The sequence below is a fragment of the Ovis aries genome, chromosome 11, assembly GCF_016772045.2.
Source record: "Ovis aries strain OAR_USU_Benz2616 breed Rambouillet chromosome 11, ARS-UI_Ramb_v3.0, whole genome shotgun sequence".
Classification (NCBI taxonomy): Eukaryota; Metazoa; Chordata; class Mammalia; order Artiodactyla; family Bovidae; genus Ovis; species Ovis aries.
In genome coordinates, this window is record NC_056064.1 from 23,712,104 (window position 1) to 23,737,207 (window position 25,104).

Sequence of the window (25,104 nt, forward strand, 5' to 3'; positions counted from 1 at the left end):
CTAGGTCATCACAGAGCACCGAGCTGAGCTCGCTGTGCTATACGGCAGCTGCCTGCTAGCTATCGAGTTTATACGTGAGGTAGCATGTATATGCCAATGCTGCTCTCTCAGTTTGGCCCACCCTCTCATTCCCATGCTGGGTCCACATGTCCACTTTCTACATCTGCACCTCTATTCCTGCCCTGCAAATAGTGTTTTGTTTGTTTGTTTTTTTAATAGGAGTTGTTTTGATGAGAAATAGTAGCTTTGTTTATTTACTTCTTTTAGCTGTGCTCTGCAGCATGCAGGATCTTAGTTCCCTGACTGGGGATGGAACCCGGGCCCTTGGCAGGGAGAGCCCAGAGTCCTAACCCCTGGACCGCCAGGGACTTTCCGACCTACGTTTCTTCCTCACTGAGCCCTGAAACCAGTAGCTGCTCCCTGCTGTGGCCCCGTTTGCCCCGTCCCACCCTCTGTACCATTTTAGTCTCTAGGCAGATAAGGAAGGGACTTGGGCCTTTCACCAGACTCGGACTGTTTTGTTTCTGAGCAGGGAACCCAGGAGGGAGCACAGATGTAGTATTATAAACATACTGCCTGGCTTCTTAGGAAGAAAGGAAATTGGCAAAGGAGGCTATGATTTGGCTCTGAAATAACTACTGAGTGTTCTGGAAGCAAATAGGAGCAAGACTCCTCTTGTATCCAAGCTAGGTTTTTGCTCAGTGTTACACCTTCAGCTCTGTTCCTTCCCGGCCCCCTCACCCCTTGCCCCAGCCTAAGACTGAGGGCTCTTCTCTGCCTGTCTTGCTCGCAGTGTCTCCTCTGTTAAGCGGGATGTGCACAGATCTTGACTCTCAGCAAGGACTGAATAGATGTTAATTTTTCATCTGAAGAAATAGGATGATGTGTGTGGAATAAGTGAGACGATTTGTAAAAGTGCCCAGCCCAGGGCTCAGTATACAGCAGGTGCTCAGTGAGTGGGAAACTCAATGGGAAACAGTTTGTATGCAGTAGGTGCTTAATAAAGGGACAAAGCTAGATAAGTACCTAGCCAGGATTTGGTGTACAGGAGGGCCTCAACGTTTGAAATCATGCACGTGAACAGCCCAGCATGGTTCCTGGCACACAGTAGGTGCTTGGTGGTTGAGATCTCCTGTGACAGTGCCTGGCAGAAGCTGGGATCCTAAATCGGGGTGAGGTTTTTCTCTCCCCCATGACTGCCACCAAGCCAGGTTGCCGATATTTCTCTAAGCCTGGTTCTTCTCCCTCCTGGCCCCTCCTTCCCGTGCATCCACACTTCCATCAAGTGCTCCCTTCTCTCCCAATCTCCTCTTCCAGGAAGTCTTCTCAGATTACCATTAGGCCTCTGACTTTGCCCCCTTCTCTACCCTCATAGTATCAGGCACTTTGTGGGTAGTGACTGATATAGCAATTGCTAAATCGCTTCGTTAGTGCCTTTGTTAGTGTTCTCAGGCAGCTTCACCAGTGTTTGCATACCTCCCAGGTCAATTGTGAGCTCTCTGAGGGCAAAGCCCAGCCTTGCTTTTTAACCATTTTCCCTGAGTCCTGAGTCAGGGCTAACTCTACATGCTGTAGAGCTTGGTCCTGACAATTTAGGCATTTTTCTCATTTTTTCCCTTTTTAGTGGTTTCTAAAGATTGAAAGAAAAAGGTCCCTGGAGAGAGAGGTCTCCGTGTTCCAGGGTTTATGTATAAAGATAGAATAACGAGGAATTTCCTATGTAGACCTGTTCTGTTTTCAGGATGTTCTTACTGGCTTAGAATAATGGAAATCTTTTTGTTTAGCTCCAGAGAAAGAGACACATCGGGAATGACATTGTGGCCATCATCTTCCAAGAAGAAAACACACCGTTTGTCCCAGACATGATTGCCTCCAACTTTTTACACGCCTACATTGTCGTGCAGGCTGAGAACCTGGGCACAGAACCCCCATCCTACAAGGTAAGGAGAAAGTCCCATTGGAGGAAGGACATAGAATCAGTAATATTGAGGAACACCAGGGCTTCATGGCTCCTCAGACCATTCTCCAAAAATGTGATAGATTTCCCATGAATTCTCGGGTTTCTGGGATTTGGGAGCGAGACTCTTGGAAAGCACCTTCTGAAGTCACCGCATCCAACTTGCTGCCCCTGGGCTTCCCAACCTCTAACTCAGGGGTTGAAGAGCTCCTTGTGTCCCTAGCTGGAATCTGGTAGTGCTGTTTCCTAGAGCGGGGAGGAGCCAGAGAAGACTGAAAGAGAAAAAGGGGAGAGGACTGTCAGGAAATGGAGAGGAAGGAGGGTGGGAACAAACAAAGGAAAGGAAGAGGAGAGATGTTCATGGTGAGAAGGGTGGAGAGCAGGGGGCCTGGCAGACCCTGGCCCCTGGGTGGGCCCTCTGATTTAGCCATTCTGGGCAAATGATCTTGAGTTGAAGACTTGCAGGGGGTGGGTCGAAGCCTCCTGACGCATTGGCTCAGAATCCTTGGGGATGTTGCTGAGCCTCAGCTGCCCTCACCTTACCCCCTCCTGATGGCTGTGTTGCTAACCCTCTCCTTCGCTTCTCTGTGAGGAATGAGTCTAACTCCCTGGATAAGAGTTTCTCTATATCACAGTGGTGATGGGATGCCTGGGGTCCTAGGGAGATAGACTGAGGCAGTTTTTAACGTGGATGTTCGACAGTCTTTGAACTCCTTGCAGATAAGGACAAAATGTCGAGTTCACATGCTTCTTTGTGTTTTCTGGGGAGAGAGGCCATAGCTCAAATTCTCAGAGAGCTCCATGCTCTAAGGGAGAGGGAAGAGGAGCCTGGGAAAAGGAAACTGTGGGCCTGAAATGCTTCCTGTACATTTATTTATATTTATTTTTGGTTGCACTGGGTCTTTGTTGCTGAGCTCCAGCTCTCTCTAGTTGTGGCGAGCAGAGGCGGCGCTCCGTTGCGACGTGCGGGCTTCCCATCACAGTGGCTGCTCTTGTGGAGCACGGCCTGTAGGGCGGGAGGACTTCAGTAGCCATGGCTCACAGGCCCAGTAGTTGTGGCTTGTGGACTCCAGAGCACAGGCTCAAAAGTTGTGGTGCATGGGCATGGTTGCTCCGCAACGTGTGGAATCTTCCCAGACCAAGGATCGAATCCATCTCCCCCGCTTGGCAGGCGGATTCTCATCCACTGTGCCACCAGGGAGGTCTCTGTTTTCTCCACAGTAGCTGAGGCCAGTGCTGGTCTCTGGGGTTCCTGAGGCCACAGCACTTCCTAGCCATCTTTACACAGTATCAGTTTTGCCTGAATATTTTGGGAAAGAAAAAATGCTGTTATATAATCATGTTATATAATTTTTATACTAGTACAAACCCAAGTGTATTAAGTACAAAATTCACATCAGCTTTAAAGCCAAATAGGAGGCTTCAGAATAAAACAAAGCCCACCCCCCCCAAACACATACACACCCCAACTCTCTCTTGTTGAGAAGAGCTGATTCCTTTACATGCCCACGTTCAATCCTCTTCTGCTGTTGAGCAGTTTTAGCTGAAAAGTTGGAGAAGCCGTGGTTTGGTTGTTTCCTTGAGGGCTTTGACTGACACAGGTGGTCACTTCAAACAGCGGCTTGCTTAATTTCTCAGTGGAAGTAAGTGTTCTCATTCAGTGCCTGCCATGTGGGCACTTGGAAGTGACATAAATTTTCAGAGAAGGGACAGAAGAGGCCATGAGTGCAGTTCAACCATTGGGACACTCAGATGGGTCATCTAATAGCCAGTGGAGGCCGAGAAGGCGCCTCAGAGATGGGCCCTAAGAGGAGGGCTCCCAGGCCCTGCCAGTTCAGTTCAGTTCAGTTCAGTCGCTCAGTCGTGTCTGACTCTTTGCGACCCCGTGAATCACAGCACGCCAGGCCTCCCTGTCCATCACCATCTCCCAGGCCAATCAGTCATTATATGTACATATGGCTCGTCTACTAGCTGAATGAAGCCTCTTGTGAATGTTTTGTATCTGCTTTTAATTCCTGATCTGAAATGGGGTTCGACTAACTGGATCTTCAGTTTCCCAGAGCTTTAGCAGAATGGGAAAGTAGAAGAGAGAAAAAAAGTCAGAGATTCAGGGAAGTACCACCCCACCTCCAGTGGTGATGCTGGAAGTCTTTATAAACCAAGTCTCCCCAGCCACAGTCTCCGGTCCCGGGAAATGCACTGGCCTCAGGGAGAGGGTGAGAACCAGAGCTCATAAGGAGAGGGGGGCTGCACATGGAATGTGGGACCTCAGGCTCCACCTGCCAGACAGAACTGAAGCCAGAAGGCAAGACCTGTGAGTGGGGGCTGGGTCCAGGGAGGGGGTGGGGCAGGGAGGAAGATTAGCCTTTCGCGGTGCTCCCCAAAGCTTTGTCTATCCACGCCCCCAGCAGCTCTCCAGTGATGGGCAAACAGGAGGACATGGTTAGATCCTTCAGGGGTCCAAGTGTCACCCCTGCGGGCCTAGGGGCTATGGCAAAGGAGGCTGAGAGTTCCTTGGGGGCTGAGCAGTGCCCCAGGGGCCCCCACTGGGGAGGACAAACAACAGGAAAGAAGAGGAAGGGGTGGAAATATGCAGGAAAGGTCCCCACACTCAGAAGCTCTGAAATCCGGGGTTTGGTCCTGGCCCTGCCTCTGTCTGCTGTGTGACCTGGGGTCGTTCCTTCCCTCTCTGGGTCTCTGTTGCCTGCTGTGTGAAATGAGGAAGTTGGAGTAGTTCTGACATGCTGAGCAGGGGAAGTAGGGGGAGTTGAGAAAGACGGGCGTGTGTGTGGATTAAGATGTGGTTGGGGGGAACTCTATAGTATTTCAGGTGTCTTTTATTAGGTGCAGGCAGTGGCACCCCACGCCAGTACTCTTGCCTGGCAAATCCCATGGGCGGAAGACCCTGGTAGGCTGCAGTCCATGGGGTCGCTAAGAGTTGGACACGACTGAGCGACTTCCCTTTCACTTTTCACTTTCATGCATTGGAGAAGGAAATGGCAACCCACTCCAGTGTTCTTGCCTGGAGAATCCCAGGGACGGGGGAGCCTGGTGGGCTGCCGTCTATGGGGTCGCACAGAGTTGGACACGACTGAAGGGACTTCGCAGCAGCAGCAGCATGGAAAATAATAAAAGCTTTCAAGTGAAAATGGTTACCCCTTGCTGGGCATCTGATCTTGCCGGACACTGTGCTTGGCCCCTGAGAGCAGTCTTCTTGAGTTCTCCCAAGCCAGGAAGGCTTCCATTAGCCCTGTGTCATAGGGGGGCAGATTGAAGCTGAGAGCTTATGTCTCATAAGGCCTGAAGCCACCACGCCTGGAGACAGTGGAGCTGGAACCAGCTCCAGTTGGGCAGCCAGAACCAGCCAACAGTCCTGTCCCTGTCTGACTGTGGTCTTCGTCCCAGAGCTGTCAGGGCACGTGGGAACGTGGACTCATGACCTGGGGTGTGAGTCCCAGAAACATGAAACATCACACTGGAGTGAGTTTCCCATGTGAATTTCATCCTTAACCTGCTAACTTGAAACTCCAGCTGAACCATCATTAGGAGTCCCTCCCCTCCCAGACTCTTCAAGTTCTGTAAAAGCGCCAGGTATCTTGTGTGAAGCAGACCCCGGGGCTGGGCTGCTGCCTGTGTACCCGCTTCCCTTCACTACTGGTCTGTTGCTTGGGCAACCTCGTGGTCCCCTAAGGCTTCCAGGCCGCGCTTGGACAGACAGGATCTTAGTAAGCCTGGAGTCCCTGGAGGCTCCCCGCCTCCCTGGTGCATCCTTGTTACCCACAGGCCCATGCCTCTTCCTCTTTCTAGTCCTGAAGAGTCTCTCCCCAGAGTCACCTGCTGCCTCTCTCCTTCTGAGCCCTGCCCCCACCCATGCTGGGAGGCCTTGGCTGGATTTAGAAAACAGGAAGGTGAGGTTGTGTTTAGGCAGCTTCTGCTTTCAACTCAGCCACCCAACCGTCCCCAGGAAGAGGGAACAACAGAGGCCTGGGCGTTTGGCTGGAAAACGGTCAGGAGATGGAGTATGTGGGGTCGAGAATGGCTGTCAAAGGAAGGCTCCTCTCTCCTTTCCGTGGGCTTGTCTGGCTGGGCGACTGGGGTGGATTTAAGAGCGTGTCTTCCTCAGTCAGCACAGACCGCTCTACTGCACGCCTGAGAAGGAGGGGGCGTCGGGATGGGAAGAAGGGAGAGCTGAGCCTGGCCTCTGGCCTCATCCCCGTCAGTAGCCCCTCAGTGGCCTTCCCCGTGGCCTTCCCCTCCCCTCCCCCCAGTTTTGGCTCCACGGGTGGAATTCTTGGCTTGTGCCGTGGGTGCATGGTGGGTGGTGGAGGGGGAACAGTTTGGCAGCTGGAACCAGCCAGAAATCACGTCAGTCAAACACACACCATTTCCTGACTCCGGGCACTGCAGGGGTGGGGGAGTGGCGGCAGCTGTAAGGACAGCCCTGAACTGGGGAGAGAAAGTCATATTGACCAGCCCTCTCTGGCTCCCGCCCCCTCCAGACCCTGGCAGGACCTTTGCTTGGCCGGGCTCCGAGCTGCCTGCTCACCCCGCCTGGCAGACTCTCTGCATCTGCCCTACTTCACAGGCCCGGGAGGCTGGCGGCGGACCAGCGCTGGGCTCACGTCAGCAGCCGCCAGGGGATGGAAGAGGGCAGAGTCTCCAGAGAGGCCTGCAGCCTCGTGGGCTGAGAGCAGGTGAAACCAGGGCACTTCCGGGCAGAGACGGAGGAGAGGTGCAGGTGTGGGGCCTGTCCCGAGCCTGGGAGACCCCAGAGCACCTTGGTGCCCTCTCTCACCAAGTTCCTGCTCATCAGGCAGGCCAGAGGTGCACACTCTACCCAGAGCCTGGGACACCCCCATGCAGAGCACCTTAGTGTCCCCCCACCCCTAATTCCCAGCATCCCTGTGGCCTGTCTGTAGGGTTAGCATCCCAGTCGAATGAGGTAATGAGATAGCATCTCCGGGCTCTTGTTACTGCCTTAGAATTAGGACTCCCAGCCTGGGCTCTGCTGCTCTGTTAGTTCAAGCCTCAGCTAGTCTCACAGACACTTTGTATCTGAGTCCAGGGCTCCCAAACACCAGTCCACTGATAGCACAGAAACTCTTAGGTGCGTTCGAATAGTTACAGACTCCTGGCTTCATCCCAGAGCTGCTGATTCAGTAGGTTCAGGGTGGACCCCATGCCATTGGTATTTATTTTTAAACACTTGAAGGGATTTTGACGTCTGGCCAGGTTTGGGAGTCAGTGTTGTGGGAGAGAGCCCCAGAGCAAGGTTGGGAAGCTTTGGATTCTCTGTTCATCTCTGGGGTTCACGTCTGGAGCCTTTGTGGGGTTGGCTCCACGGCTCTGGGCATCTGGTTCCTCATCAGGGATCCAGGGCTGATAATTCTCCCTCCATCCTCTCTGTAGGGTTAACATCCTAGTCGAATGAGGTAATGAGATACCATTTCCTGGGCCCTTGTTACTGCCTTAGAATTAGGATTCCAGGCTGCTCCTCAACCCTGTCCAGTTGTCTGGCTTCCAGCCTTGGGAATGCAGAGGAGGGCACGTGGATGGCTCTATGCTGTCCAGCCCCGCTTCTAGGAACAGTGACTCCGGTGTGCTGGCAATGGCTCAGGAGGCATCTTACTGTATTCTCGGAAGGAGCAAAGGGAGAAGGGAAGTTGATCCCCCAGGACTGGGGCTTCAAACACTCATCATCCTCAGCCTGCGTTTCCTCCCTCCTGGCCCACACCAAGCCCCTCTGTGTTTCAGGTCGCAGTCACCGCACGGGAAGATGTGCCCGCCTTCGGCCCACCCCTGCCCAGCCCCCCTGTTTTCCAGAAGGTAGGAAATTCTCCTTTCTGCCCCTCTCGTATCTGAGACTCCAAGTTTCCACACCTGAGTGGCAGGGAGTGCAGAGGGCCGAATTGGGCTAGAACTCTCAGGAGCGCCTGCAGCAGGGTCAGGGGAATCTCCTCGTGTGGGGTCTTGCCCCACCTCTCCTTCTGGTGCCAGCCTGGCCCGCACAGGGCCTTTCGTCAGGCTGTTTGACCCTGGGTTGCCTTTCTGCCAAAAGAAGGGTTTTACGGCATGATCCAGTCCCAGGAGTCCTGCGCACAGATGGCTTGCAGTCATGGAAATGCCACTGTGGGGTGTGAGGGTTGGTTTCCCAGACCCAGGGGAGCTGGTTTCCACGTTGGTAGCTTAGCAGGTGGGCTTGCGCTGGGCTAGAGATGATGAAGTGTCAGACCTTTGAGGGGCTCTTCCCAGACCCTCTGTTCTGCCTACCTCTTCCTGTGGCTGAAGCCCTTTGGGAAACAACAGCTATAAGGGTGGGATGTCTTGTCTGTTCCAGGGCCCGGAGTTTAGGGAGTTTCTGCTCACCAAGCTCACCAACGCGGAGAACGCTTGCTGCAAGTCGGACAAGTTTGCGAAGCTGGAGGTGAGAGCGTGGTTTCTGATCTTCTTTCTGCCCTTCTGGATAGCCTTTGTTCTTGGGGGCTGTTTAAGATGGGGAAGCACCATCTTTGCCCCTCTGAGCCTTCAGCCTTGTGTTGGTATGGAGCTCTTTCTTCTTGTGGGAACTCCATCCAAACTTTAGGTCTAGTCAGCCATTCCCTGATCAGCACCTACCGTGTGTTGGACTCTGTTCTGTTCCCTGGGATCCTGGGGTCCTGGAGACAGAGTTTCTGCCCTTAAAGAGCTTATAGGCTGGTGGGACACAGGTGGGATGCGGCGCACTGGACTGTGATGGAGGCCAGTACTGAGGCTGCTTCTGCATCTGGGGAATGGAGGGCATGTTCAGGGAAGGCTTCTTGGAGGAAGTGGCCCTTGAACTGCTGAATCTGGATACTTGATAAATCTTTTGCCAGGCAGAAAGAATGAGAATGGTTATTCTAGGCGTGAGAAACAAACAGCATGAACAAAGGCCAAGCAGATTCTGAGCACGACTTTGTGAGCATGACTCTAGAGGATTGAATGTGGCCTAAGCATTCATGTGGAGTCTGGAATGGTGGGAGGCCCCTTTGGCGATGCTAGGGGGTCAGATCAAGAAAGACTTCCAGCTAGAGGCCCTAATAAAATAAGGGAGGGTGTGGGAGAGAGGCGAGATTGAAGGGGAGGAGGGCAGGAAGGGTGGCCAGTTAGAAGCTATTATAGGAGTCCAAAAGACATGGTGACAGCTGCTTATACTGGGCACAGGAAATGGTTAGAATTAGAAAGACATGACGTTTATAAGGGTATGGGGAAGTGGGTTTGTGAGGTGGCTCTTGAGCCTTTGGCTTGGGCTCTTTGCTAGCATGGGGCCCACTGGAGATGGGTTCTCTCTAGACCTGCTATTTGGAGGTGCTCACAAAAGCTAAGTTGCTGGAAGGGCTTGTTCTGGTCTGTGTGAATGCCCTCCCTCCACTGCTGCCCCCCGCCTCCTCCTGACCGATGAAGGCTATATACATGGCCCTGGATAAACATTTGGATGGAGAAGAGCTCTGGGTAGTTGGGTACATGGAGGTGGCGCCTAGGGCAGAGATCTGGGCAGGGAGTCATTAGGGCAGAGCCGTGGGAGGGCAGGATGGTCCAGGGAAAAGGGGCAGAGGGTAGAGGGCAGAAGGCCTGAGTTAGCTGCAGCGTTTGTGAGTATGGAGCTCAGACAGGAGGTAGGTCCACACCGTCGCCCGGATGCAACTGATCAGAATGGCAGCCCTTGGGCCGGGTGTCTGGATCCCCCTAGGGAGCAGGCACGCCTCTGCCACCAGTGCCAGCTTCACAATGCCTCTTTTCCCTTCCAGGACCGGACGAGGGCCGCCCTCCTGGACAACCTTCACGATGAACTCCATGCCCACACTCAGGCCATGCTGGGACTGGGCCCAGAAGAGGACAAGTTTGAGAATGGGGGCCATGGAGGATTCCTGGAGTCTTTTAAGGTACAGGCACCAGAGTGGCTGGCTATTGCTAGGGCAGCGAGGTGTGTGTGGGGGTGGACCCAGGGAAGACAGCAGGGCAAAGTCCTTGCGATCCTAACCCCAGAGCCCAAGTGCCAGCCAGAGGGGCGTGGGCAGCAGGGGCATGTCACAGCTGTTTGCAGAGGGCAGGGGCATCAGGGAATGTGAGCAGTTGGAGCACCAACAGCGTCTCTGGCCATCCTCTGCCTCCTTTCTTTGATCTGTGTCATCTCCTCCTGGTCTGGTCGGGTAGGCAGAGATGGGGGAAGCGTTAGCAGCAGGAGAGGAGCCTGTGCAAAATAAGAACATTACCGCTTTCATCTGCCTCTTTCAGTGGCTGGGGACCCCAGGGCAGGATAGCAGAGGCAAGGACACAAGCCTTAGGGGTCTCTGGCAGCCAGTGTGGGAGACTGCAAGGGTTGTTCCCAACTGGCAGGGCAGTGGAGGACCTGGCCAGGGCCGGTGGGATGGAGTTACAGGCAAGTCCTTGTGGACTTTGCAAAGTGGAGACTTTTTTCTAACCAGAGAGCGCTACTAAAATAAGTACTGAACCTCCTGTCCCTGGAAGTGTTCACGTCGGGCTTTGACAGACACTTGGGATAAAGAGGTTAATCATCACACGCTTGCCAAGTGCTTGCTGGTCTACCCAGTATTTACACCCATCATCCAATCTGAGCTTGGCTGTCGTCTTGTGCAGTTGGCAGAACTTGGGTCTTATTGTTGGATTGGTCAAAAAGGTCATTTGGATTTTTCCATAGTATCTTTTGGGAAAACCTGAACGAACGTTTTGACCAAATCAATATTTTTCACTCACACACCAGGGGATAGACTGAGTGAGGCCGAAGGGCTGCTTGGAATGTTACCCCTACAGGAGAGGTGGAGCCTTGTTTCAAACCCAGGTTTTCTGGTTTTTAGATCCGTGTTCTGCTGGATTGCCCACTGCAGAATGATTTATAAAGCTGCCATTTTGGTGGCTGTATGTGTGGGGTTGGGTCGGACCTGCCCATATTAGAATCCCAGCCCTCTGTGATTCTGGGCACGGTCTTTAAAGTCTCTGAGCTGTGGATTCCTTACCAACAATGCAGGGATGATCAATAGGACCTCTGTCGTGGAGTCAGTGGGAAAACTCATTGAAATAATGCCTGGAAAAGTGCATGTGGCCTGGAATACGAGAAGTGCTCAGTGGAGGTGTTAGCTGGTATTACTGTTTTCATGGAAAGTGAAAGCTTAATGCACACTATCCCATCAAAAGCCTCACGACTGCCCTCTGTGCCCTGTGAGGAAGGCTGTTATTATAGGCATGATAATCTTGGTTTGATAATTCACACTCAGTTTTAATAACCATGGGTGTGATTTTACATGTGAGGAAGCTAAGACTCAAAGAGACAAAGCAGTTTGTCCCAAGTCACCCAGCAGACACGGGAGTTAAATCTGGGTCTGCCAGATTCCAAAGGCTCTTGTTCTTAACAGCTACATGACACTGCCTCCTGGTTCCTGACTCTGTTAGGACTCCACCCATGCTAGCCTGGCCCGGACAAGCCTGGGGTCCATCCCTGGCTGCCAGGCTGGACCGCAGAGAGCAGGGCAGGGCTCTGCTGGCCTAGTTGGGGCCAGCTGCTGAGATTCCTCACAGGGGTGGGGGTAGGAGCCAAGCTGCTTGCTGAGGCTGGCAGGAGATTCCTGGGGCATCTGTTTCAGTCCTGATGGTCAGAGCCAGGCAGGGTGAAATAGAAATTGGGAGATCAAGAAGAAAGGGGAATGAGGGATAAGAGACGAGATGAAAGGGGAAGAAGGAGGGAGCCAGGTTGGCTGGCCCAGCCAAGAGAGGGGTGACCATACCAGGTAATTGGGAAAACCTTTGTAGGCTCCCCCAACCCCCCATCACGGCAAGCACATCAAGCTGTTCCTGAGTCCCACAGCCAATGTAATTCATGTAAGACTCGAGCTGCAGGTGGCTAGCTACCATCATGCTGTATATTGCAGACATGTAACGAAGCCTCTGTTGCTTTCGATTTTGCAGGTTTTTTTCTGTATCGAGGAGTTAATAATCAATTTTTTAGATTTCAAATGTTTCTATAATCTGAAAAAGCTTGTAGGCTGTGGACAGTGGATAAAATGGCCCCAGCTGTTACAGACAGGTTGTCAGTCTAAGGGAGAGTAGCCTGAGGCCGTTTGTCCAGGCTCTTGCCTCCAGCTGGAGAAGCAGTAGTATCTTTGACTCCAGGGGGTCCAGTTAAAGGGCTTTTCCAAGAGACATGCTTCAAGACTTTATCATTGCTCGTCTTTGATCCCGTAATCCCGGGAATCCATCTTTTCAACCCTAAATCCTTCCACGTGTAGGCTGAAGATAGACTCTCCTCTGCCTTCTGCTTCCCTGTCTGTCTGCCTTTGAGGCAGCACCGTCGGGTAAGGGGAGGGGATAGTCACGTCATGGTCTCTGTCGTGGTCAGTCACACGAGTAAGCCTTCAGAGCTCTGCCAGTTATGATTAGCTTTTTTTTTGCAAACCTTGCTGGGAACACAAGTTCTTTCTCCCTGTCCCTTCCATTGTTGCCCACATGTCTCCCAAGCTGGGGGCAGGCCAGGTGTAGCGGCATGAAGCCCAGTAGATGAGAGGGTTCTGATGTTTGGGCCGTGCCTGTGACCTTGCCTTGGGTCTGACCCAGCTCAGGAAACCGTCTCTAGTTTTGGTATTTCTTTAGGGGCCACTTGAGTGGTGTTGGGTGTCAGAATCACTGGCATTCCCTTGGAACTCCTCACCCAGACCTCCGTGGAATCATTCATAGGAACGGTGCAGGAAATGACCTCAGGAAGAAAAGTTGCATCTTTCATCTCTTTCTTGTCAAATTTCTCATCTCATAGGCACGTGGAAACAGAACAGAGAATTCCCAGGACTGAAAGCCATCTCAGCCCTCTCTCCCCTTGCCTCTGATTGTTCTTCCTCCCCCTCCAGGGCAGACCCATCACTGCCCTGGGCTGTGCTGCCTGGCACACTACTTAGAAGAGCTCTTCATCTGTTACTTCAATCCCCTTGGCTCTCATTTAAGCTTTTCTCTCTTGAGAAACAGAACCGTTCGTTTATGAGCATCTAGTCATGCTTTTCAAACGGAGATGCTTAGAAATATTCTGAGGAATCTGCCTGTTTACAAACACTTTGAAATTTTGCATTGTTGCTTTAGTATCTATCTGGTGCTTCGCAGGTGGTGCTGGTGGTAGAGAACCCGCCTGCCAATGCAGGAGACGTAAGATATGTGGGTTCAGTCCCTGGGTCAGGAAGATCCCTGGGAGGAGGGCATGGCAACCCACTCCACTAGCCTTGCCTGGAGAATCCTATGGACAGAGGAGCCGGGTGGGCTGCATTCCATGGGGTCGCAGAGTCAGACGTGACTGAAGTGGCTTAGCACACATGCACGTGTAAGTATCCATCTATCTGTATGTGCGTATTTCTAATTATAGGGGCTAAACTTTTACCTTGAAACTCACCATTAAAAGGTATTTCTATGGACTAGGTAGGTATATTGCATATACAGTCCAGGGACCACTGTTGTTGGAGGTCTGTGAACATATTTTTGGAGTCTTGCAAGAAGACTTTTCTTTAAAAGGAGTGTACGTTACTGAAAAATAGTGACCTCTCGACTACTGTTCTCGAATGCCACTCTCAGCCACTGCCACCTATTGATGAAGTTTTTATTCATCCTGGCGGGCTACAGTCCAAAGGGGTGCAAAGAGTCGGAGATGACTGAGTGATGAAGCATGCACGCAATAAAAGGAAAAGAGTGATGATACTTGATGTATCCGCATGCTATGTGAAAGAAAGTGAAAGTCGCTCCGTCATGTCTGACTCTTTGCAGCCCCATGGACTGAATTCTCTAGGCCAGAATACTGGAGTGGGTAGCCTTTCCCTTCTCCATTGGCTCTTCCTGACCCAGGAATCAAACTGGGGTCTCCTGCCTTGCAGGCAGATTCTTTACCAACTGAGCTATCAGGGAATTAATACCCCAAGCAAGAAACACGGAGCTAGCTCTGCTAGCTAGCTAACCCTCGGCTGACCTCATCATGAAGAAGGGGGATGAAGGACCATGGAGGGGATGGTCACCCAGTGTCAGGGGAACTGGGACCATGGCAATCAGGGAGTGGTCAGGTGACTTCTTCCCATCCTCTGAGGGTATGTGGTAGGTGATGCACTGGTCTTCTCTGACCCCTAGTGGCAGGAGAGGGGCACCAAGCTGCAGAAATCGCTGTAGAAATCCCTACAGGCAGGGCAGCCTGTCCGTAGCTGTGGCTTGGAGCTCTGGTCTGTCGAGGTGGAGTTGCAGAGAGATATTTCCTTATCCCACTGGGCTGCTAGAGGGACCGAAGATCCGTTATGGACCTCAGTACTCCCTGATTAGGAGCCATCTCAGCAGGCCGGCAGTTAGCACCTTTCTCTCCCTACCTCTGGTGCTTGCCTGGTATCAGTACGCATGTCCCCATTAGCGCTCATGTCTGGGCACTGTGTCTTGAGTTTGTTAAACTGGAACACTCACAAAACCCATCTGTAAGCATGAGAGGTTTGTGACTGACCCGGAGGAGATGTGCTTCCTCCATGATGCTAACTGGTACTCAGCTCCCTTCCCAGCTGAAATGAAGTGACGTGAGCAAGTACCCAGAAAGTGACTCCCTCTCTCTTTTCTGACTCTCCCAGAGGAGAACTCATTTGAAGGTAAGCTAGGAGAGCTGGGAAACCCTAGTGACTGGGGATGGTGATGCAACTGGAGGTGGTTAGCTGGGAGGAGAGCAGACTGTGAGGACAGGTAGGGATAGTTGTGTGAATTGGGAATAGACAAATCAGAGATTCCAAGGGCTGGAAATGTTAAGGTTTCAGATCAGTGCACAGAAGACCTTTCCAAAGGTCATGCTGTCCGCTGCTGGCCCAGGCAGCCTTGAAAGCATGAGCTTGTCCCTGGGAAGCAGAGGGGCGGTGCAGTGTGGCCTGGATGTACTGGGGTGAGTGGGAACAGGTCCAGTTGGTCCCTGCAGAGTTGGTCCCTGCTGATACTCCTGCAAAGGTTTCACGTGCCTTTGTCCCCTTGCCTTCTTCTTTCTACAGCACTGCCCTCCGCTCTTGTCTTCACCCTTTACCTTCTGCCCAACTTGAGAAGCCTAGTGCTTCCAGCTCTACAGCAGGTTGAAACTGATGGAATACTTTAGACCGTGTCACTGGGTGATTTTGTCCGAATCAAGCATTATTTTAGGGTTTGGAGGGAGCCATTGTCTTGTTCTCCTTTGGTCCCTAAGGGTGGAGGAGGAGGGCTGGCCCTGAGTGTGCAGGTATCACACCAGGTGTCTGGCACGCCCATGTCATCCTCATGTTTATGGACCAGAGGACTGTCTCCGAGAGGTTCATATGCTCTACTGGGAAGAACCAGGATGCAAACCCCCTCCTGTTTGCTTTGAGCAGCAGATGGCTGCCCTGCACATCCCTGGAATTCCCTGTAAGTCCATTATCTATCATTCTTGCCTTGTTGACTCAAACAGCGGCATCAGGGGCATTCAAGAAGATTCTTCCCTGACATCACTGTTGGAGATTTTTTTTGTGTGTGGGTGTGGTGGTGGTGGTGGGGCGGGGAGGTGCTAAAGCTTCCTGGTTTCTGATCACCTTTAGTCCATCAACCAGTTGAATTATATGTTGAATCGGAACCACTTTTGGGATCCCGGAGCCTTTCTATTTACAGGCCAGGTTCTGAGTTTGGGTCCTGGCTCCATCCCTTACCTGCAGTGTGACCTGGGTCATCATTTACCTGTAGGGACCTTTTCTATCAGTGCTGTCCTCCCCGTATCTGAGAGTGGCAGGATTCCATAAGATCGTGTATGTGGAGCTCAGCAGACCAGATACCATCACACAGGGCTTCTTACCCATGTCAGATGTTCTCTGGAAAGAGACAGCAGGGAACACATCAGAACATAAATGACTAGCTGACGTGGCGTTGTTGGTGACTAGTGCTGGTGGCACCTGAGGGCACCCATGGAATGAAGCGATGCTGAGATTTATGGAACACTTGATTCATTTGAGGATCTTTGACGTTAATCTGGGGACTCCCTAGCATGGTACCCTGCTTTCCCTGCCTTCAGTTCTCCAAAAGGTCCATGACTTAATGATCTTCAAGTGATGAAATGAATAGAATGTGGTGGCTGTTTTAACCATGTTGCAGTAAACTGTTGCTCAGTGACTCTAGAGCCTAGAAAGGGAGAGAAGAGGAGAAAGATGAGATCCCTTAAGGGGTGTCTTTGGCTCAGACAGGAGAGGCTAGGTGGCATGAGGAATGGGAGGCTGATAGGTTTCATGCTGATTTGCAAACAGTGCTCCTTCCTGCATCAGCTTGCCTTGACAGGACGGAAAGGCAGGCAGGTTGTGGTTCTCAGCGGGGCCAAAGCGTGAATTCCTGACCTTGAGGAGACACCCCCAGGGGTCTGCTGTGTGGGTTGGGGGCACCATCTGTGCTGATTTCTTGGGACCACCGTGCTCCAGACCAAGCTCTTCTCTCGATACTTCAAGGGAGGGAAGGAGGTTAGCTCTTCCACATGAGACCATCTGGAGGTTGGCTCATGGAGTGTGTAAGCTGACACATGCGTGTGCGAGTGTTGGAATGAACCCCGTGAGTATGGGAGCTGTGTCCACTTGTCCATCCTTCCGTGTCAGTTTTCTGAAGCTGAGCCTCTACTGGCTCACACAATAAGGAAAGTCCATCAGCTCACTGAAAACAGGGCCTGAGGTGGCTCATGGTCATCCAGGTTTCTTCTTTCCCTTCTGGCATCCTCAGCTCGTCAGCTTCGTCCCTCAGGCTTGATGCCTCTTGGCCCCAAGGTGGCTGCTGTGGTTTTAGAAGCAGACACATCACAGTTCTTTTGGGGGTCGTTGAGGAAACCTTTCGCCAAAGCCCCCAGAAGGCATCCCCTCATGTCCTACTGGCAGGGGGATGGGAGGTCAGGATTTACTCCTTTGTCTCAAGGAGGAGAGGGGACATTGGATCCATGGTGGCTCTGCTGCCAACAAGCGACATGGCAGTGGAGGGGAAAGGCACCTGTTTGTGAGCAACTAAGGATATCTGCATCCGTGTATGTTTGTATGTGGACCTGAGGCCCTGGGGCCCTGGACAGCTAATGAATGCAGAGGGCGCCCCCTACTGGCCCTGGGTCTTTGGTGTCACCCTACTTTTTAAGGAACGTGTCCTGTTCCCCCAGCTGACGTGTATGCTTCTTGGGGGTAGAGGCTAAGTCTTCAACTTTTTTGACTCCCTTCCCTTAAATCTCCTTATTTCTGGCACAGTGCTGGGCACATGGGAGGCACACAACAAATGCTTATCACTAACAATAGAGTAGCCACATACCTGGGTTATTTATGATGCGCTGGGCCCTCTGTGTGTAAGCTCACCAGAGCCCTGCGGTGTAGATCTCCTCCATCCCACTTCACAAGTGAGTCTCAAAAAAGCCAAGGAACCTACGAGGGACACCAGCTGATAGGTGGTGGAGCAGAGAGTCCAGATATAGTCCTGGCAGTAGGACCCTGGCTCTCCATGCTGGTGATCTCTAAGCTGCATTGCCTCCTGGCTGTATTATTGAGTCACCAGATGAGTGATTAAAGGGAAGTGATGGGAGAGATCTTCCCTTCCTAAACATTCAGGTCATCTTTGAAGGCGTCCAGAACCAGGGAGTAGCATCCACGTGGTAGGTGGGATCCTGTGGGCCTTCCCTGGTCAGGAAATCCTTGCCTGGGTCAAGCTGAGCACTGCCTCCAGAGGACCACTGTCTGTGAATCCGGTTGCAGAACCACGTTGGTCTGTAGAGCCGCCTGAGGGTGTGGTCATCACCTCCCCTGCCCTTCCCTGCTGAAGGCTCAGCAGCCTTGATTTGAGCTCTTCTCATCCCTGCCTGCTCTGTGACAAGCCCCTGGCCATCCTGGTTGTCCCCTCCTGGACACGTCACTGTTTGCCCACGTGCCCTTTGGGCTTTGGTGATCCTACATGGGCCTGAGCAGCCCCATGCCCCCGCCGAGAACCCACGCCTCTGCCTGGTCCGAGCATGCATCTCTTCTTCCAGCAGCTGTGTCAGGTTGGAGGCTTGTCCTCATAGTCTCTTAAGCCTCTGCAAATGCAGGGGAAGGCTCAGTGCATGGATTAGTAAGAGCTCCTTATGGTTCAGCAAGGTGAATGTATTCCACATTGCACACAGCACACTTTGGGATGATGGCAGAAGGGCTAGCTGGTGCATAAATATAGAAATACATTTAATTTGTGCAAGAAAAAGTCAGACTGGGGTCAGGCACATGACCATATTTAGTCCCCACGTGATCCTGCATGGAGTACATCATTCTCGTTTTATAGATGAGGAAGCTGTAGCTTGGAGAGGTGGTAGCCAGACGAGGGTCACCTGGGTTTACTGGGCTGTCCAAACCTCTCTTTCCTCACCTGTAAGATGAAGATAACGGCCTTTGTCCACCTTGCCAGGAGCTGGGTCATTGGCCCCTCAGACTCCTTCTGGCTGCTGTCCTTTCTGACCTCTGCCTGCAAACAGCCACCCATGCCCAGAGCATGGAGTATATGAAAATACTTTGTAAACAGTAGTGAGTGTGGGTGGGTGATCAGGTGTGTACATGCTGAAGGCTGCATCTGCAGACCCCGTCAAGCAGACAGGGCCATCAAGAGGGACCAGACTCCAGCCCTCAGGCCTCTGTCATCTGCTCTCCCCGCAGAGGGCCATCCGCGTGCGCAGCCACTCCATGGAGACCATGGTGAGCAGCCAGAAGAAGCAGCATGGCGGGGGCATCCCTGGCAGCCTCAGCGGGGGCATCACCCATAACAGCGTGGAGGTCACCAAGACGACCTTCTCGGTGAGAGCCGCCTGCCCTGAGGGTGGCATGCAGGGCGCGGGGAAGATTCTCCAGGCCCCAGTGGGGGAGGCTGGGGCCAGGCAACTTAGAGCAGGGATGACAGAGGGAAACTGAGGCTGTCTGGGGAGTGAGCCCTGTCTCTGAAATGGAGCCTGCATCCCTGGGGTTGGCCCGGCCTAGAGGCCCTTTTGTCGTCCTGTTCCCTGAGTTTCCTCGACCACTGAGCCGACCTCAGAGCCAACCCTGCAAAATGCGCCTGAAGTGAGTCTCTTTGCTTGGGGGCTTGGGACCCCTGACTGCGGAGGCGTGTCCTTGCTTTGTTCTTATTAATGATAAGAGTAGCTGTCTCCTACCCCGCCCCACCCCCTCACACCCTGAGCCCCCCGGGCACTGAGCTGTGTCATTCCTGAACGTTATCTGATCCGTTCCCGTGACAGCTCCTGGAGGAAAAGGAGGCCCAGAGGGTTTAGCTGACTTGCTGCAAGTCACACAGCTAAGCTGAAGAGCTGGGATTTGAATGCAGGTCTCCCTGATCTGAGTTCTTAGTCACCGTGTAGATGGTTCCCAAGGAAGGAACCTGGCAGGTCTGTGGGGTTTAGTCTGGTCAGCTCACACCAGAGGCTGGCCAGGCAAGAAGCCAGTCAGTTCTTTAAAAAAGCAAAGTGACTTTGCATTTGCACAGATCAGACTCTTTTCTTTTCATTGCAGAACATGTCTACCACAATACTAATTGTTAGTATTATAAATAATGTCCCACAATTTCTTTCTTTATTTTTTGGCCGTACTCCATGGCACGTGGAACCTTAGTTCCCCAACCTTAGTTCCATGCTTCCTGCATTGAAAAGTGGTCTTAACCGCTGGACTGCCGGGGGAGTCCCTTGCATAATTCATTTAGCTTACCAAATATTTTCATAGCTATTATCTGGTTCCTCCCACAAGGTCTGTGAATGAGCAGGGCAGGGCCGTTTTATCTTGATTCTGTGGATGAAGAGACTGAAGCCCAGAGGGTTTTGTCACTTGCCCGAGGTTGAGCAGCACGTGGAGGGCAGAAGTTGGGACCTGGGTGAGGAGCCTGGTGGGCTCGAAAGGTTGGCCACAGGCTCTCGTCTCCCCCTCCACGGTCTCCCAGCTCTCCATGGTCCCCTTGCATGTGGCTGAAGCAGAGCCACATTCTTGGGCTCCCCCTGCCTGGAGCTGTGTGTGCACCTCACTCTGCTGCTCTCAGTCTGTCTTATCATTGGGTCCAATCTGTGACACCAGCTTGGACCCATTTCTTGGTAGAGTCAGGAGCCCAGGCACACATGCTTGTCTGTTAGCGGTTTGCCGTATGACCTAGGCCAAATCTCCTCATCCCCGGGCTCCTTAGCATCCTCACTGGTGAAAGCCAGAGACTGGTCCAGGTCTCTCCCAGGACTCTCAGCTCTGTGGTTCTCAGCCTGAGTCATCCTGTCTTTCTAAATATGTGGGACTCTCCTTAAGGTGACCCTGACCTCCAGGAATGCTGATCTTTGGTAGATTGTTACCTGGGTATCAGGTTTGGCTTAAGAACACAGGAAAACAGGCTGCAAGTGGCTTGAGTCTCCGGGTCCCAGCTCCCATTCCCCCATTATTAGATCTCACCTTCCTGGCTGGCTTGCCGCTTTCTGGGATCTCCTCCAGACCAGGGCCTATTTGTAGGTGGGAAAGGGGGACGAGGAGAAGGAGGGCTGAGTCTGGGGGGTAAGCACTCACTCTGGCAGTTTCATTGGCAGCCTCCGGTGGCAGTGGCAACGGCGAAGAACCAGTCACGGAGCCCCATAAAGCGGAGGTCGGGGCTCTTCCCCCGTCTGCACACGGGCTCTGAAGGTCAAGGGGACAGCCGGACACGATGGTAACTGTCAGTTCTCACCACTGCTGCAGCTGTCAGAGGCCCACCTTGGGGAGGGCTTGGCATAGATCGGGAGACGGCTTCCTGTTGAACCTGGTCCCCACTTCAGGCACCTGCGCACCCCTGTCACTCATTCAGCTCTTTATCCACCGAGGCAGGTTTGGGCGATCTCTGCACACGACTTTCCAAAGCTGTACAATTTTGCATTTTGACCCCAAACTAGAAACACCGTTGGACTTCCCAGGTGGGCTTCCCATCTGCCAATGCAGGAGACATACGAGTTGGGAAGATCCCCTGGAGGAGGGCATGGCAACCCATTCTCTTGCGTGGAGAATCCCATGGACAGAGGAGCCTGGTGGAATTCAGTCCATAGGGTTGCAAAGAATTGGTCATGACTGAAGCAACTTAGCAGGCACTCATGCAGAAATGTCACTACAATTCTTTTCTTTCTTTGCCCCCCTCTTCAGTGCTTATTCAGATGTCAGCTCTTATGGAAACCTTTGCCTGATTCTCACAGGCAAAGGTCATCAAACCTCCTCTGGGTTTCTAGAATGCTCTTTCTCTCTCTTTTTTGTTTTAAAACAACTCTCATGTTGCATCATACTTCACTTGTTCCTGCTAGTGGTCTTTCTGATCATTTAATCACTGAGCCCACTGATCATTTAATTCAGTAAGCAGCATCATTGAGTGCCTGCCCCATGCTGGGCTCAGTGCTCTGTCAACAGCTACAGAAGATGAAAACTTGCCTTCCAGAAGCTTACCATCTTGTGAAGGGAAGGGAGGCATTGGTGTCCAGGCCTCCAAGTTGTCTGTCTGCAGCCCTGGATGGTGCACCATGCCTTGGGCTTGAGCATGCAGGACCAGGGGCAGGTTTATAGAAGGGGCTGAACAAGCTCTATCTGAAACCTATAAATGTGAGTAAGTCCTTGTGGGCCCCCCAGGAGAGAAGGGCAGAATTGGAAGTGATCAGACTGTAGGTCTTGAGCTTAGGAGAGCTCTTGACTGAAGAAGGAGAGACGGGAGCTCCTGGGGTGGAGGTGATGTTTAAAGAGGGACCAAGGAGTATGGCCACACCACAGGGTATATAGAATGCCTGGGGAAGACCTGCATTTAGGGGCAAGTGGAGAGAGGAAAGCCAGTGAGGAAGACTGGGAAGAAGATGAAAGAGGAGAGAGCCTGGAGATACAGGGGTAGGGATGGGTCTCAGAGGCCAGGAGAAGAGACATTCTTGGAGTGCCAAGTACACAGAGAAGTCCAACTCAAAGACTCAAACCGCGGCTTTGGTTGACAACCAGGAGATCGTTGTGAAAGTGTTACTTGCTCAATTGTGTCTGACTCTTTGAGACCCCATGTGACTGTAGCCTCTGTCCATGGAATTCTCCAGGCAAGAATACTGAAGTGGGTAGCCGTTTACTTCTCCAGGGGAATCATCCAGACCCAGGGATTGAACCTGGGTCTGCCACATTGCAGGCACATTCTTAACTGTCTGAGCCACCAGGGAAGCCCTAGGAGGTCACTAGCACCTCATTAAAAATACATTGAGGGACTTCTTGCCTCTGGGATGGCTCTAATAATAATACTAAAACAAATAATAACACATGTTGGTGAGGATATGGAGAAATTGGAACTCCCTTGCATAGCTTGTGGGAGTGTAAAATAATGCAACTGCTTGTAAAAACAGTCTGGCAGTTCCCCAGAGGGTTAAACAGAGAGTTACTGAATGACCCAGCGGGTCCACTCCTAGGTATGTACCCAGGAGAAATAATATATATGTCTATATAAAAAGTAGCATGAAGATCTTCATAACAGCGTTCTTCATAATAGCCCAAAGTGAAAACAGTCCAAATGTTCATCACTTGAAAAATGGGTAACTGAAATGTGGTATATCCATAACCTGGAATATTACTTTGCAATAAAAAATAATGAAATTAGCATGGAATATTGCTTGCAGTAAAAAGTAGTGAAATACCATAGTACCTACTATGGCATAGATGAACTCTGAAAATGCTACGCTAAGTGAAAGAAGCCAGTCACAAAAAGACCGCACTGCATCGTATGATTCCATTTGTACGGAATATCCCGAATAAGCCAATTCATAGAGAGAGAGTCGACCAGTGGCTGTTGGGGGGAGGAGAGAATGGGCAGCGATTTAAGTGCATCCAGAGTTTCTTTCAGGGGAGGCTGAAATATTCTGAAATTAGATTTGTGGTGATAGTTGTACAACTCTGTGAATAGATTGAAAACCATTGAATTGCACACTTTAAATGGGTGAATTGTACAAGGATTATATCTCAATCAAGCCATTATAAAAATAAAAGTGCATTGAAGACAGGGCCATCATGTCTTCAGAAGTGAGCAGGGCAGTGGGCGTCAGGACCTGGTCTTTGTTAAGCGAGAAGAGGAAGAAACCCTGGAGCTCCAGACTGGAAGTGACCCACTTCCCAGCACCAGGGCCGCTTCATCACCTGGACCCAGGGAGCTCGTTTTACAGTCTGCGTGAGGTGTAGCCTCTGGAGTTGAGCAGTGGGTGGCCTGGATAGCACCCTGGGGAGCCCATGTGTGTTGGGTTCTTTTTTCCCATTAAGGGGTGGTTGTCCCAGACCCCCTCCATTCCCTTTGTGGCCTGCTCTTGACCTACAGCTCTGCTGCGTGAGATGGCCTGCCTGGGGTGGGGGATGGTGGACTTGGGCTTGGGGGCACCCGCCTAGAACTCTTGCTTGATGGCTCTTGACTCTCACCTGGGAGCCTGGAGTAGCCTCTGATGGAGCAGAGGATTCGGTGGCCTGCCGCAGTGTCTGAGGAGGTCTGGGTGGGAGTGGAGGTCCTGGTGGCCATGCTGTCAGGGGGGCACTGTGACCCACAGGTCCTCATGGTGCTGAGTGCTCGGGAGAGCTGTGGACTGGCCCCCTAGCCTCACTTCTCTCCATCCTCGTTTCCCCAGTGACAGTGCATCCAGCAACCCCAAGACCCCGGAGGGCGGACACTCTTCTCAGGAGATGAAGTCTGAGACCTCATCCAACCCTAGTTCTCCGGAAATCTGCCCCAACAAGGAGAAGTAAGAGAGTGAGGTAGGGGTGGGGTGGGGGCTTTAGCCACCCGGGGCCCCAGAATATGTGCTCCACTCCCGGTCGGCTGACAACCCGCTTCTCTTGCCGTGGGAACTCTCTGGAACACAAAAGCCAACACCAAAGCAGGGGCCTGCTGGGGGGCTGCTGGTGGGCAAGCTCAGGTCTGCTGGGCCTGCCTTACCCTCAGTCTCAGGGAGGGCCTGTGGGGGGCGTCTCGGCATGTGACCAGGGCCTGCCTGCCTTCCCGTTCCCTGCAGGCCCTTCATCAAATTAAAGGAGAACGGCCGAGCCAACATCTCCCGCTCCTCCTCCAGCACCAGCAGCTTCAGCAGCACGGCCGGGGAGGGCGAGGCCATGGAGGAGTGTGACAGTGGGGTAGGTGTGGCCCTGTCCAACCCTGGGGAGCTGCGAGGGGCACCCTGGACCCAGGCAGATACCGCTCTGTGCATTAAAATAGCTCCTGTGGGCAGGGCCTCATGCAGGCTCGGCGAATAAAAGGGGAAGTGAGGAAACGAGAGAGGCCCAGTTAGCCATGTCCACCCTCTGGGAGCAGTGGTTCAGGGTAGGGTTAGGGGGTCCTCCCCCAGAGTGACACTGCCTCACTCCTCAGAGTGATACTCCCTCAGGAGTATCAGCAGCAGGGGTCAGAGGTCAGACTGAAAGGTGCCCCTGTGGTGTGCTTCCCAGCTGAAAGAGGGCTCATCTCTCTCCATGGGGCTGGGTCAGGGGCAGTTCCTGGGGGGCAGGGGAGAGGTTGGAATAGAGGCTGGAGGCAACAAAGGGAAAGAGCAGGTCCAAGTGGGGTAGTAGGAGCCTGTCTCAGGCCTGCTGAGGGTGGGACTGCCCGGCTCACCCAGCCTCTCTCCCCAGAGCAGCCAGCCGTCCACAACCTCTCCCTTCAAGCAGGAGGTGTTTGTCTACAGCCCGTCCCCAAGCAGCGAGAGCCCCAGCCTGGGGGCAGCCGCCACCCCCATCATCATGAGCCGGAGTCCGACAGGTTGGTGGAGTCTCGTGGGCGGTGTGGACCATGCGGCTGGCAGGGGCGGGGCTGTGGCCTGGCCGCTGTTGGTGGGGTTCGAGCCCCAGGCACGCTGAATTGTCCAGTTTCCATTTCAACCCCAAAGTGTTAGGGCCTCCAGCTCTGCCGGCTCACCGCATCTGTTCATCAGAGGGTGTGTTCTCGTCCCCTCCGTACTCGTGGGGAAACTGAGGCTCAGAGACTTCAGTGATTTGCCAGAGGCGTTGAGACTGTGTGATTGGAAAGCTGAGGCTCTTTCCCCTGACCTCCCCGTTACCCCATCACCAACCCAGGGCCTCTCTGTCACAGAGACTATCTTGATAATACAGCGATAAGGAGCTGGAAGCGTGGTGCAGGTGGATGGAACCGCAGTGGGGAGGCCTGGGGGAAGCCCAGAGGCCGTGTTCTGG

At 52.7% G+C, this 25,104-nt stretch overlaps 1 protein-coding gene across 10 annotated transcripts in view; it reads left to right on the forward strand.

The window, feature by feature from the left end:
- RAP1GAP2 (RAP1 GTPase activating protein 2) overlaps nt 1-25,104 on the forward strand; it is a 201,350-nt gene that overhangs the window by 167,324 nt on the left and 8,922 nt on the right. For 7 of the 10 annotated variants that reach the window (XM_042255520.2, XM_042255515.2, XM_027975123.2 and 4 more), the window contains 9 exons: nt 1,785-1,940; nt 7,712-7,783; nt 8,295-8,381; nt 9,724-9,858; nt 18,604-18,741; nt 20,493-20,611; nt 23,550-23,663; nt 23,934-24,051; nt 24,547-24,673. In XM_042255520.2, coding sequence (XP_042111454.1) covers nt 1,785-1,940; nt 7,712-7,783; nt 8,295-8,381; nt 9,724-9,858; nt 18,604-18,741; nt 20,493-20,611; nt 23,550-23,663; nt 23,934-24,051; nt 24,547-24,673 — 1,066 coding nt within the window. The remainder of the gene's footprint in view (nt 1-1,784; nt 1,941-7,711; nt 7,784-8,294; nt 8,382-9,723; nt 9,859-18,603; nt 18,742-20,492; nt 20,612-23,549; nt 23,664-23,933; nt 24,052-24,546; nt 24,674-25,104) is intronic. The other 3 variants (XR_006061142.1, XM_042255518.1, XM_042255519.1) reach the window with 2 other exon arrangements.